The sequence below is a fragment of the Ammospiza caudacuta genome, chromosome 26 (assembly GCF_027887145.1).
Source record: "Ammospiza caudacuta isolate bAmmCau1 chromosome 26, bAmmCau1.pri, whole genome shotgun sequence".
Lineage (NCBI taxonomy): Eukaryota > Metazoa > Chordata > Aves > Passeriformes > Passerellidae > Ammospiza > Ammospiza caudacuta.
This window is the reverse complement of record NC_080618.1, coordinates 7,260,248-7,273,379: the sequence shown is the minus strand read 5'-3', so window position 1 is coordinate 7,273,379 and position 13,132 is coordinate 7,260,248. Positions and strand designations below refer to the sequence as shown.

At 46.4% G+C, this 13,132-nt stretch overlaps 1 protein-coding gene across 1 annotated transcript; it reads left to right on the top strand.

The window, feature by feature from the left end:
- The first annotated feature begins 5,353 nt into the window (after positions 1-5,353).
- Positions 5,354-10,047, top strand: BMP10 (bone morphogenetic protein 10). The gene is made up of 2 exons (XM_058820309.1): positions 5,354-5,687; positions 9,007-10,047. Exons 1-2 carry the CDS (start codon positions 5,354-5,356, stop codon positions 9,948-9,950), a joined length of 1,278 nt encoding a protein of 425 aa, XP_058676292.1. The 3' UTR covers positions 9,951-10,047.
- Positions 10,048-13,132: the final 3,085 nt, after the last annotated feature.

The window sequence follows — 13,132 nt, the reverse complement described above, 5'->3', positions numbered from 1 at the left end:
CAAGCCCAGCTCCTCTGAGCACCCCAGAAAACAAAGCTGCAGAAGCCAGGGGGAACAGAACATATTTGTAATTTCTGCTGCAATTGAAGTCAAAATTAGTGAGGTGTCTGAGCCAGTTTCCCATAAACAAAAGGATGGAAAAGACAAAATTCGATATTCAGCTGCATGGCAGTCATAGCAGAGAGAGGCCTCTGACAACCTTAATTTACCCAGTATAATCCCAGTCACAGAGTTACAAAAAATAGAATATAATACACTTTCATCTTTGAATTTTTAAGGCTAAACTTTAAAAAGTATTTTTAATGAATCAATCTTCTCTACTGCTATGCACAATTTGCTTTCCCTTTCTGATTCCAGCCCTAACATTAAATAAACAGAGCAAATATTAGACATGCTTGTCTAATTTTTCCTCATGTTTTGCTGATGTGATTACAAGCTGTTGACTTAGTCATTAATATCTCATGCTGAGATATCAGCTAACACTGCCAGAAAATATTCCATCTCTGCTTAGCACTCAAGTTGTCCGTTTAGTAATTCCATGTTATTAATCAAAATTGTCAGCAAAATAATTTCTGCTGACCCGAGTCTGTTTTTTTCCCCCATTGTTGAAGATTTGGACTCCTCGGTTCTCAAACCCAAGGACAAAATTTAGAGATTATTCCAAATAATTTTGTTCATTTAGAGCTTTTAAATGGAGCTCTGACTAAGAAAAGAATGGAATCCCTCAGAAAACCTGCTTGGACACGGGGCTGACAAGGAGAGGGAGGCTTCTGAAAGGTTTTGCCCTGCAGTCTTGTTTGTGTCAGTGTCACTGAGCTGCTCAGAGTTTCCTGGAGTTTGACACCCACATGAATACCAAAGCACCACAAAACAACTGTGTGATGAGAGGAAGAATTTCAAAAATGTAAAATTAAAACTTTCTCTTGACCTTTTTCTGTCAAACTCTTCTGTGGAGGGAGTGTGATAAAAAGCCTGCAGAGTCCAAACCCCTGGGATTAAACAGTAGCTCCTCTGTTTATTAGCACTGCTCTCACTCTGTGTGAAGATATCAAATAGGAATTGATTTATTTTTGACCATGACTCACCAGGTTTGGATTAACTGGGAACTAAATTAATAAATTGTGTGACCATAATAGGTATTACATTTTTAATATTATGAGAGACTGCATCCATATTTACCAAGGCATGTACCTAGCTCATGGGAGGGGAGACAAATCAAGAGATTTTGAGACATTTCTGATCCCATAAATGACATAATGATAAATTATATCATTAAATGGGCTGGGCAGTGAACTTGGTGAGTGCTACAAATTTCCCAGTCCAAAGCCCAATCATGGAAGTGGCAGCTCCTCCAAATATCTGCAGGAGGAGCAAGGACAGCAGGAGCTGGGAGCTCCAGGGCCTTTTACTGCACGTGACTGGCAGGACACTGACAGCAAGGCCATGAACAGCTCCTTTTTCCAGCTCTTTTCTTTCTGTTTCATTTCCTCAGGCTTTGCACTGGTATGGATCTCACAGCTTCTCCTCGTGTCCCTGTGCTGCTGACCCTCTGGAGCAAATGCAGGAGGATGGAGGATGGAGTCCCTGCCTGGAGCTTCTGCACCTCAGCAGGATGGAAGGAGGGGAAAAGGGAATTTCCAGAGGCACTGCAGGTAGTTTGTGTGCCCTGCAGGTTTGTGGGGTCCCCACACGAAGCCAGAGGTGCTCCAGGCCAGGAGGAGCTGGTGGCACACAGGGAAAGGAATTCCCTGGGCCAGGAGGAGCTGCTGTCCCTCCGTTTAAGGAATTCCTGTCCTTTCCTTCTCCCTTTCCCTCTTCTCCCTGATTTTCTCCTTGATCACACAGGCTGTAAGGCACTGCCATATTTCTCCCCCCACACCCTTTCAGTAAATACCATCCTTTCATTTTCCAGTGCCATCTGAAATGGGATAGAGCCCCTGGGAAGGGCCCATTTATGGACAGGGAATCCAGAGCACAGCCATGAACCAAGGCATACAGGAATAAGGACTTGGGCAGATGCAGGAATGGAAACTAATTTTAGTTATTCCATTGCAAGCTCATCACACTGTCAGTGTCACACTCTCCTTTATCTCCCATCTCACACCCAGCAGTTACCTCATGCCACAGCTATCTCCTGACAGGAACCGTTGTGGGGCATTTTTGCAATAATTCCATCCCTGTATTTTGGAAAACCTCAAATCACATGCTGTGGTTGCTACAGCACGTTTGCATCCCTCTCCTGCTTCCCTGCAATGGTGTGACTGAGGTCCCTGATTAGGGAGCAGCCTTGAGCCAAAATTCCTGAAAAAATAATATAAAAATAAAGGACCAGAGAAACATTTTTACACATTTTAAAAGAAGCCTACTATGCAGTAACAATTTAATGAAATTTTGAAGGTGCAGACTGCTGAACCAAAACCCACATGTGGGGAAATCAGATGTGACAGTATGAAACTGGCAGATTTTTATCCCCTGGGGAACTATTCATGCCCAGAAAGCCCAGGGGGAACTGAAGCAAACATTGATCCCCTTCTCCTGGAGAGGTTCCCCCTCTGAGGCTGCTCTGAGCCCCTGGCTGAGGGCAGGTGTTCCTCCCTCCCAAAAACCAGCAAAGGAAGGTTGAGGATGCTTCAAAACCACTTCACATTCTTCTGAGGAGCATCTCGGCCTCTGGAGCTTAAGGGACCCCTCTGTGACCTCTCTGCAACCCAAGCTGCCCAATGAGCACCTAGTGCCAATTAAATGGGGTCATTAGATTAATTTTTAATTAATGGTTCAGTTGTGATGCTTATTAATGTTCCCTCAGCTACCTCAGGTGATCTAGTTAGCATTGATTTTTTGGAAAGCAACTTCTTTCTAGGATATTGTAAATTGCAGTGCATATGGAGGGGGGAAAAGGAGAAACCATCTCAGTGACATGAAATAAATCCCTTCTGTTACACAATTCAACTCAGAAAAAAAAAAAAATAATTATCAGAGTGTTAAAATCATCAGCCTGCAGCTTAAGGAAACAGGAAGCTGCTTTCATATCAGAGCTGCTTTTCTATCAGATGTGTTCTCTGGGTATCCCTCATCTGGCAGATCCCCAGCAGGGTCTACATGGAATAAGTCAGGAAACCCAGCACAAGCTGCTTTGTGTTCAACCCCTGCACTCTGCCATTGTTCAAGGACTTTTTATCAAAGCCAGAGCGGAAATGCGAAAACACTTGGAATGTCTGAGCAGGAATTGTGCTCCTAATGAGCCACTGAGGCAAGAAGGCTCTGGTGGGTGAGCAGCTCTTACAATGATCTCTTTAATTGAATAATATCTGCATATATATATATATACACACACACATATATATATATATATATATATATATATATATATATAATCAGTGAATTTTTGAAATTAATATTGAAGCATTGAAAAATGCTTCAATATTGAGCATTGAAAATGTTCTGGAGGCATTTTCACCCTCATGACGAATGTCCTGTGTCACTGGCTGTGATAAGCAGCCCCAAAAACTTTCCTTTACAGGACTCACTGCTGTGCTGCATTGAAGAGTTGAGGCTAAGCCAGCTCTCAGGGGTTTTAATGTTAACCTCACTTCCTGTGGAAGTAAAGATCTTAATTTGGTGATGAATCATCACCAAAAAGAAGACTGCACTTTTCTCTTAATTAAAAGAAGCCAAAGACCAAACTGCTCCAAGATTTCCCCAAGATTCCTGTGCTCAACTCTGGAAAGCCAAAATATGCAAAGATCAGATTTGATAAAGCTATGGAGGATTTCTAGATAGCCATGAACTCCACAGTGAAGTCTAAATTAATCTTGCTAAGCTCAAATATCTAATGTGGTGTAGCAGTAACCTCAGTAACACCCTTTTCCTCTAGCATTAGGTTTCCCACATTCAGAAGAAGAAAAGTTGAATAAAATGAAGTTGAAATGCTATGTCAGTGTCTGCCTCCACAGCAGCCACGCTGCACATGATTTTCACAAAAATATTGATATTTAAATAAAAACCTAGAGGATGAATTTAAGACAGGCATGCCTTGAGCATGGTTCTCATTGTTGTGGCTGTTTGTGAAGGATTTGGGCAAATGACAAAGGAAGAAAATTGCAGAGATGGGGCAGCAAATCACTGGATGTGCTCAGACAAAAAGCAGAGTCCAGCAGGGCAGTGGTTTAGTCCTTGGGTGCAGCTCTCAGTGCCTGCAAGGCAAAGCTCTGCAGCACGAGCAGAAATGCCTCTTTATCTTGAGTGCTGAACCCCTCGGGGACAGGCAGCGAGCTCTGACCACGCTGCCAAAACAAGAGCACTTTGGAAAGTCTGTGGAGAACATGGAGGTTTAAGTGGAAATTGTTATCTCTGAACCAGACCAATTTTTGCTCACTTTTTGTTGAAATTTGCACACTAACACAAAAAGCGCCATTAATTTTAGCACATGTTTTTGCAGAGTCATTTCTGTGTTTTTCACACTGTGTCCCTGAGCTGTTTGGATTGATGAGAACTGAAATCAGAGTCACCTGTTGGCCTGTGTGTGTTTTCAATAATTTTTATTTAGCAGTGCTGTGACCTAATCAAGTACAACCGTGATTTGTCAAGTCACATGTAAAAGATTAATGAAATAAAGATTTTTTGAATCGTTTGCGAATGGATGCACCTCAAGTTGGAAACGACCCAGAAGCATTACCAAGGCCAACTCCCTGCTCCTTGAGGGATGTGATTCTCCTTGCTCACCCTGAGTTCTTCTCCTCCACATCCAGGGCCTGGTGGTACCACCAAAGCTCTTCTCCCAGGCTTTGCAGAAGAACAGAATTTTTTCCCAAAGAAATTCCTTCTTAATGCAAAGACCTGACTCTAAAACAGTTTTGAGCAGGTCAGAGGGAGCTGTTGTTTGCCCTTGGTGTGAGGTGGGTGCGTTTGGAGAGAGGCTCTGTGGGATCCTCGCGTGCGCTGCAATCCGCGCGGATGGAAACGGTTCACGGACAGCAGCAAAGTCAGCTACCGGAGGGAGAGAGGAAGGGCAGCTCCTCTCTGAGGAGAAACTTGTCCTATCTCTGCGAGTCCCGCTCAGAATGTTTACAAAACGCTCATTAAGGGAGAGGGGATGGCGAGATAGCAACAAATCTGGTGAGCAGCTTCCACTGGCCGAGATAAGGGAGGCAAGGCGGCCATAGAGGAGAGCGAGATCCAATTACTGAGACCTGGTTTTGGGGAGGGGGAAGGGGCAGACAGACAGGACGGATCACAAGCTTCAAGACAAGAGCTTCCAAACTTGTCATCCCTCTGTGACACAGCCCAGCGGATAAAACCGCCACCGAGCCCGCACCAGAGGCAGAGCTCGTTGAGCGCGGTTGGAGGCGAAGCCATGGATTCTGTCGTCCTCCAGCTCTGGGCTGTCCTCTCCCTCCTGGTCCACCTTGCAGCCTGCAGTCCCATCCTGAGCCTGGAGCACTCTTCCCTGGAGGAAGACATGCCTCTTTTTGATGAGATCCTCTCCGAGCAAGATGGGGTTGATTTCAACACGCTGCTCCAGAACATGAAAAATGAGTTTTTGAAGACGTTGAACCTCTCCGACATCCCCCTGCACGAGTCGGCCAAGGTGGACCCTCCAGAGTACATGCTAGAGCTGTACAACAGGTTTGCCACAGACAGGACATCCATGCCTTCTGCAAACATCATCAGGAGCTTCAAAAATGAAGGTAAGAGCTGCTCATCTCTGGGGGAATGGATAGAGAGGGGCGTCCTTAGAGCCAGTGGGAAATGTCCTGACCAGGTACGGAGCATGAAAAGGGAAAAGGCCTTTGGTGAGGATGGCCTTGGAAATCAGCAGCTGTGGCAGGGCTGCCCAGACCCCAGCTCTGGTGAGAGACTCCTTGTCCTTGGCTCTGGAGACTGGAAGGTTTTGTTGGGGGAAGGTGTGTCTTTAATATCGGGGCAGCACCAAGTGTAATTTCAGTTCATCAATTTCTTTATCCCCAAAATGATTACAAACATCATTTGTAATCAGCTGATCAAATTTTTAAATGGATACCTTAAGTAATATTTGAATTTAAGGCAAGACGCATTTTTACACACTGTTCAAAGTGTATCTTCAAGTGAAATATTTTAAAATTATGAGCTTAACCAGGTACAGCTTTCTGTTAATGCCTTGTCACTGTTGATCCCGTGGCATTTGTAAAGTTTTCTTCCTTTGGATCGGCATACAGTCCAGAAAATACACAAAAGTAAGTGAAGAGGAATTTTGGATAACCAATAGGTTTTACTTTGGGGTACCAGACTATATCCTAATAAAAACAAACAAACAAAACTTGAAGAAACCAAATTATCACAGAATATTGTGAGTGGAAAGGGACCCACAAAGATCATCAAATCCAACTTTCAAGGGAATGGCCCACACAGGGATCAAAGATATAACCTTGGCATTATTAACACCCTGTGCCATCTCCCTCTCTTTTTTCCTGTTTTTCCTTCCACATTCCACTGAGTTCAATGACAATGAGATAAGGCTTCAGCACTAATATTCAATAATATGCCAATACCTGTTTAACCAACACATTAAACTAAATAAACATTTTTATACTAAAAACGTTTTTCAACTGAACAATTTCAAGTATTCATCAATCCACATGGCAAATGCAAGTGCTTTGATTCATGTCCAGTTACCATGGGGCACACGTGGCTCTTTGAGCTGCCACAGGGCCTCTCTCACCCTCTGTTCATTAATTAATGAAGTTAAAGACATTATTGCTTTTTCCTCAACATTTTCAGTTCCAAAGTCATGAGCTGTGAGGAGAGGTGGAGTGGAAATCACTTGAGTTTTGCAGGGCAGTGAGATGCCAGGGGAGAATCCCAAAGCTCTGTTCTGCTCCTGGCTCCTACCAGGCCCAGGCACCCTTTAGAGCAGTGAATTTCTGCTGTGAAGAGAATCTGCACTGTGATTTAAAGTTCCTTTCCATCTCCTTTTCTCCAGTGTGGAGAAATTTCTTGGAGGGTTGGTGGCAAACCAGTGCAGGCAGTGGTGGCCAGTGGCTCACCTTGCCTTGCTGTGTGCGCTCAGCAGCAAAGGCACACTCGTGGGAGGTGTTCGCATTTTGTGCTATTTGAAAAAGAAACAAACAAGCACAAAGATTGTGCTATTTGAAAATGAAACAAACAAGCACAAAGATTGCCAAGTACAGCGTGGTAAAGGAGAAAACACCCTGTGGTTTAGTGATGCCAATCTGAAATAATTCCACCTGCAGAAATTCTGGTTTGCATCACAGAAATGGCACAGACTGACCTTTGCCAGGTGGTGGTGGCAGCTCCCTGCTGTCCTGCTGTGCCTCTTGCAGAAGTTCTGCAGCAAATGGGGAAAATTCACCTTAAATTTCTGCCCTTTCAGGTTTTCTCTCACGTCTTCCAATCCAAACCAGCAAGATGCAAAGTGACACCTCTGATGGGAGCAAAGCTTCACAAATACATGCAGTTTAAGGACTGTACAATTCATGTTTTTTATGTGTCCTCAGAATCTGGATAATTAAGAACCATTCCTTTCATGCTAAAGAGCTCTTTTGATAGAGAAATTAATTGCTTGCAATGAGAAAGACAAGGAGAAACAGAGCTTGGAATTGTTTTGTTCACCTGCCTGCTGAAAACTGGCAGAAATCCCAGTTTCATAATTATCCATTAAAACCTTTATTATAGAAATATAACAGGGGGCATGGCTGGAATTAGCTCTTTGTTTTAACCTGTGGACCATAACAATTTCAGTGTAAATGGGGCTGTAATCAGTGTTTAATACTTGAAATAATGTTTTAAGGGAAATTCTTCTTTTCCTATGGACTCCAGATCTCCCTTCCCAACCCTCCCAGGGGTGCACTGGAAAGAGCAGCAGGTCTGGACCCTGTGGACTTCCCAGAGAGAGCAGAGTCACATCCTGGCTGTGTGAGAGCTGCTCACCTGGCTCTGAAAGCAGAATCCCCCCTCTTTTTATTTTATTTGTGAAGAGATGAAAATGCAGAGCGGAAAAAAAAAAAAGAATAAAATAAAAAAGGCAGGTGCCTCAAAGCCTCCAAACTGGAGTCAAACAGCACAAGTCACGTGCTGAAGTTCATGGCTTGCCTAAGTGCACTGGTGGAGCATGGCCAGGCCTTGTGGCTTTATCAAAGTCATTTTTCTACAAACACAGAAAAATTGGGGAAGGCAGAGATGAAGGGAGCGACAGGTCGCAAACAGTTTGCCTTTGCATGAATTATAGTTCCAGCCTCTGTGTCCCAATCTGCCTCCTGGGCTGGGAGGAGGCAGCAGATCCTGCTCTGGGGGAAGAAATGAATGCTGCTGTGCAACCAGGACAGGCAGCCCAGGTGACACCAGGCATTGTCCCTCTCACCTGGGCGGTTGCTAAAGGTGCCCAGGGGCCTGGCTGAGTGCAGCTGGTTGCTCAGCAAAGCCCATGGCACCTGTGGCTGCCAGGTCACCCTGGTGTCACCACCCGCCCTGACTAATGTAAAGCATCTCTCAAAGCAGCTTTTCCTCCCCAAGTGCTTGGCCCTCTCCATGTCTGAGGGGTGTTTGAGCAGCAGGGAATTCCTGCTAGCACAGGAACACTGCAGCACACACATTCCTTGTGTTTGCAGATTGCATGTCGTTCACTTCATGTTGGCCTCAGTGCCTGCCCCAATGAATGTTTTCCCTTTGTTTATTAAGTAGTTGCTGTGCAGCACCCTAGAAGTGATTCCTATGTCATTATTAGGTAGCACATTTTTAATATATAAACCTTCCAGTTGGCAAGGAAGTCCCTGGAAAGCCTGGGGCCAGAAGGAGGATCACTAAATCCAGGTCTGTAGCAGGTGTGGCACCTTGCAGTCCTTACACATCTAAAATAACTTCAGCCCTTTTTCCAAGCACAGCTGTGGGAAGTGCTGAAAGAACATTTTCCTGGAGCTGTCCAGGTGAAACCCAGCATGCTGGATGACCCTCAGTGTGTGTGTTTGTGGATGCGTTGACTCTCCTAAAACATTCGACTTTTGTCCCTTGCAGACTTGGATTCCCACCCCATAGGCGTGACAGGAACCCGGAGGTACCCGCTGCTCTTCAACGTCTCCATCCCTCACCACGAGGAGATCACCATGGCAGAGCTGCGGCTCTACACCCTGGTGGAGCGGGACCAGAGGCTCTACGAGGGGCTGGACAGGAAGGTCACCATCTTCGAGGTGCTGGACAACATCCCCCTGGGGGCCGGGGAGGACAGGAAGATGGTGGCCCTGGCCTCCAGGCACATCTACGGCACGAGCAGCGAGTGGGAGAGCTTCGAGGTGACCGAGGCCATCCGGCGCTGGCGCAGGGCAGGGCTGACCACGCACCGGCTCGAGGTTCACATCGAGAGCAGGGAAGGGGAGGAGCACAACGGGGAAGGGAAACTCGACATCGACATCAACTCCGAGGCCAAGCACCTGCCCCTGCTGGTGGTGTACTCCGACGACCAAAGCAACGACAGAAAGGAGGAGAAGGAAGAGCTGAACGAGATGATCGACCACGAGCAGTTCCTGGGCCTGGAGAACCTGGAGGTTGGCAACTTCCACGACCAGCCCGGCGAGGAGGCGCTGCTCCAGATGCGCTCCAACATCATCTACGACTCCACCGCCCGCATCCGCAGGAACGCCAAGGGCAACTACTGCAAAAAGACTCCTCTCTACATCGACTTCAAGGAGATTGGCTGGGACTCCTGGATCATCGCCCCGGCGGGCTACGAAGCGTACGAGTGCCACGGCGTGTGCGCCTACCCCCTGACGGAGCACGTCACGCCCACCAAACACGCCATAGTCAAGACTTTGGTTCACCTGAAGAACCCCCAGAAAGCCTCCAAGGCCTGCTGCGTGCCCACCAAACTCGACCCCATCTCCATCCTCTACTTGGATGCAGGGGTGGTCACCTACAAGTTCAAGTACGAGGGCATGGTGGTGTCAGAGTGCGGCTGCAGATAGTAGGAGGGAACGCGCACGCGGGGAGGGCACGGGGGGAGTATTTAATGATTCAGTCTGTAAATTTGTACATTTGGGATTTGCTATTTAATGAGGTTATTTAATGAGGCCTGTACAGATAATTGTATGTTTCCTGCCACGGGGAATGGGCATGTCGTGTAGGGATTGTATATTTTGTTCCTTGTCTTCCTTCTCGCTGCTCTTCGCTGTCCAGATCGCGACCGAGCCTCTCCTCCTGCCAGGGCATGGAGCTGATCACTGGATTGTTTGGGAGGGCTCCTGGTGCCAAAAAGGCACATCCAAATTCACGGAAATAAAGGCATATTTTTGTACTTTATGAATGTTGATTGGCATCTCCAGGGCTTTCCAGAGCTGTTAAAGATACGAGAGTGATGGGCAATTACACCTAGATTGTTCAGTCTTCTGTAATATCTTCATAAAGGTCTTTACATGCTCTTTTTTTCCTTGATTTATCTCTGTAGATCTTACATCCTGATCACTCTCAAGCTCCTGAATCACTAAGGCACAAACAAGGTGTTTGTTTTCCTTTTTTCTTAATACTTTCTTCACTCTTTCCCTGTTTCAGTCAAAGGCAACTGGCAGGGAAGATTTGGCATCTGGAGCAGAAGGGCACCATTCCCTTTCCCACCTTTTTTAGGAAAGCAGGTGGCCCAGGAGCAGTGCCAGGCAAGGGCCAAGGCGAGAAATTCCCCCTGTGCAGGTTTATTACAAAATCACTCTGAGGCAGCTCTGGCTTTGCTGCTGCAGCAGCCGTGGCTCTCAAGGGCCAGAGCTTTAGGTGGCAGAAGGAAGTGCAATAAATTTCCTCAACCCTTGGAATTGCACCAGCTAAAATTGTCCTTGAAATTCCTCCCAGCTAAGAAGCAGCGCCCGTTCCCAGCCAGCAAATCCCCTCAGATGCAGCTGCACAATCCAGCTGGGATGGCCCAGCAGTGCCAGGCAGAGCAGCAGAGCCCTTGGTGCCACACGGGCATCCTCCCTCTCTGTAAGTGCAGAATTGTCCATTCCCAGGGATATTCCTCCCCCCAGACTCTGCAGATGGAGTCACATGCCATGTTTCCACCACTCTTCTGCGACAAATCGTGGTGATAAGGAGGTGTCAGAGCTGAGAAACAATAGACCCGTCACTTTATTTATACTAAGCTGCAAATTTGTCAGATTCTTGGGAAAGTGTAAGTGATGTTGACTCTTTTAGCCTGTACCAGAGCCTACTGTACTGTCCCTGCATCTGTTTTACACTTTTAAGGGAAAGTTATCTTCCCTAGGAGTGATAAGGGTCTTTGAAAGAATCACTGCAACACTTCATGGGAATGAACACCCGAGACTTTATCACGCACCAACTAAACCCAATTTCACCCATTTTCACACATACTCCTCTGTGCTTCCCATAATTTATTGACCTATTTATTGACTGCCTGCCTTTGTAATATAATGTAGAATACAGAATGTTTTATTTTTGTGCTTGTGTGTAATCCCACTTGGATAAAACTGATCCTACTTCACACGGAATCTCTCTGTTGAGTTGTGTGGCACAGAGAAGGAGGCTGCTGACTTCTTGGATACTTGTAAGCTCCACATGGCTCAGTTACCCCCTTGCCTGCAGAGCTGCTCCCTCACTGCAGTGATTTATTTCAGTGGAGTTCTGGAGTATGGGCTCATCAATTTACAGCTCCTCTTGTGGGGGTATCACAGCTCTAAGTGCTCCGCTGTGTAGTTTATTGTAGAGTTTTGCAGTGTGCAGATAGTGGCCTGCACCCCGGGCTGTGATATTGCTTTATTGCTCACCCTGTGAGTGAGTGACAGCCCTGACAGCCCTTTCCCCGAGGCACTCTGCAATCAGAGCTCATGGCACGATGCAGGAATTCGGGGAGGTGTGACATTTGCTCTGCTGCCATCAGCTGCAGCAGCCAACGGTTGAAGTGTGACCACACAGACCCTTTCAAAACCATCCACGATTCTTCTGAAGCCATTTGCCAAGACAAGCCACTCACCTTGTTAGGAGTGATAATCCAGCATTAGGGAGATAATCCGACATTTGCTTTTATCATCTCATTTCTGCGGGCGCTGCCGTGGCAGAGATCTGCCCTCCCTGCCTCCCCTGTCCTTCCCTGACTGCACCAGTGGCTCTGCAGGGAAAGCTGAGCCTCAAAACCAATAAATAACCCCCTGCAATGCCCATAAATCTGTGAGGTCTCACTGTAAATCCTCAAGGCACCACACGGCAAAGCAGAGCAGTGCCTGCCCTCAGTGTCTGTCAGGGATTCACTCTCTGTCCTCGTCCGGCAGAGATTTGCTGGAGCGCAGCAGAGTCTGTGGAGTGTTCAGGTACAGAGCAAACACAGCCATGTGTCATTTCATCAGCTGGGTGTGTGTGAACTTCTACAAGACCAGTAAAATTGTCAATAAATATCAATGGTGGTCCTTCAGAACTAGGGGCAGCCAGCCTGCTGATATAACTTCTCTTCATAAAGACATGAGGACTGTCCTGCTGATGGAGGAGGATTTCAGCCAGAGTTTGGGGTGAAGGAAGTAAAGCTGTGTCTCATTGTGCTGTTCTGGGAGAAAACTGAGCTTCTCTTGAATCCTTCAGTACACCTGAGATCAGAACTCCTGTCCTGCGAGTGGGGTTTCATTTATCAGGGGCGTCTGAGCAAAATCCTCCCTTTGCCCTTTTCAACACAACCATGCAAAGGCATTTCTTGGACGTTCATGCAGTTCAGTGACAGAGATCAGAGCAAGAAAACCAGGGGGGCAGACATTTCCTAAAGAGCTTTCCCCAGGCAGCAAATCAAGGCTGTTTCTGCAAGTTCAGAGTGCTTTAAAGCCCCTGTCCAAGCAGACACAACACTCACAAATAACAGGGTGAGGGTGTGACAAGAGCCAGGGCTGCCGAGCTGGGAGTCCCATGAGTCCCTGAGGAACTGTTCCCCTGCACGTTTTCATTTTCTTTGTTTCTATGCTCCTTCCTTCCATCCATCCATCCACATGAGTACTGTGACTTCTGTTTCTAAAAGGCTTTATTTGTCACATTAAATTCTGGTGTGCATCGATTCTCCTTTCATTTCTGATCTGTTTTATCTCAGCATATTAGCAGACGTTCGATTTAAATCTTCAATTCAGTCTTAATTTTAGAAAGGTTTGGGAAAACAGAACCTATTCCAAGT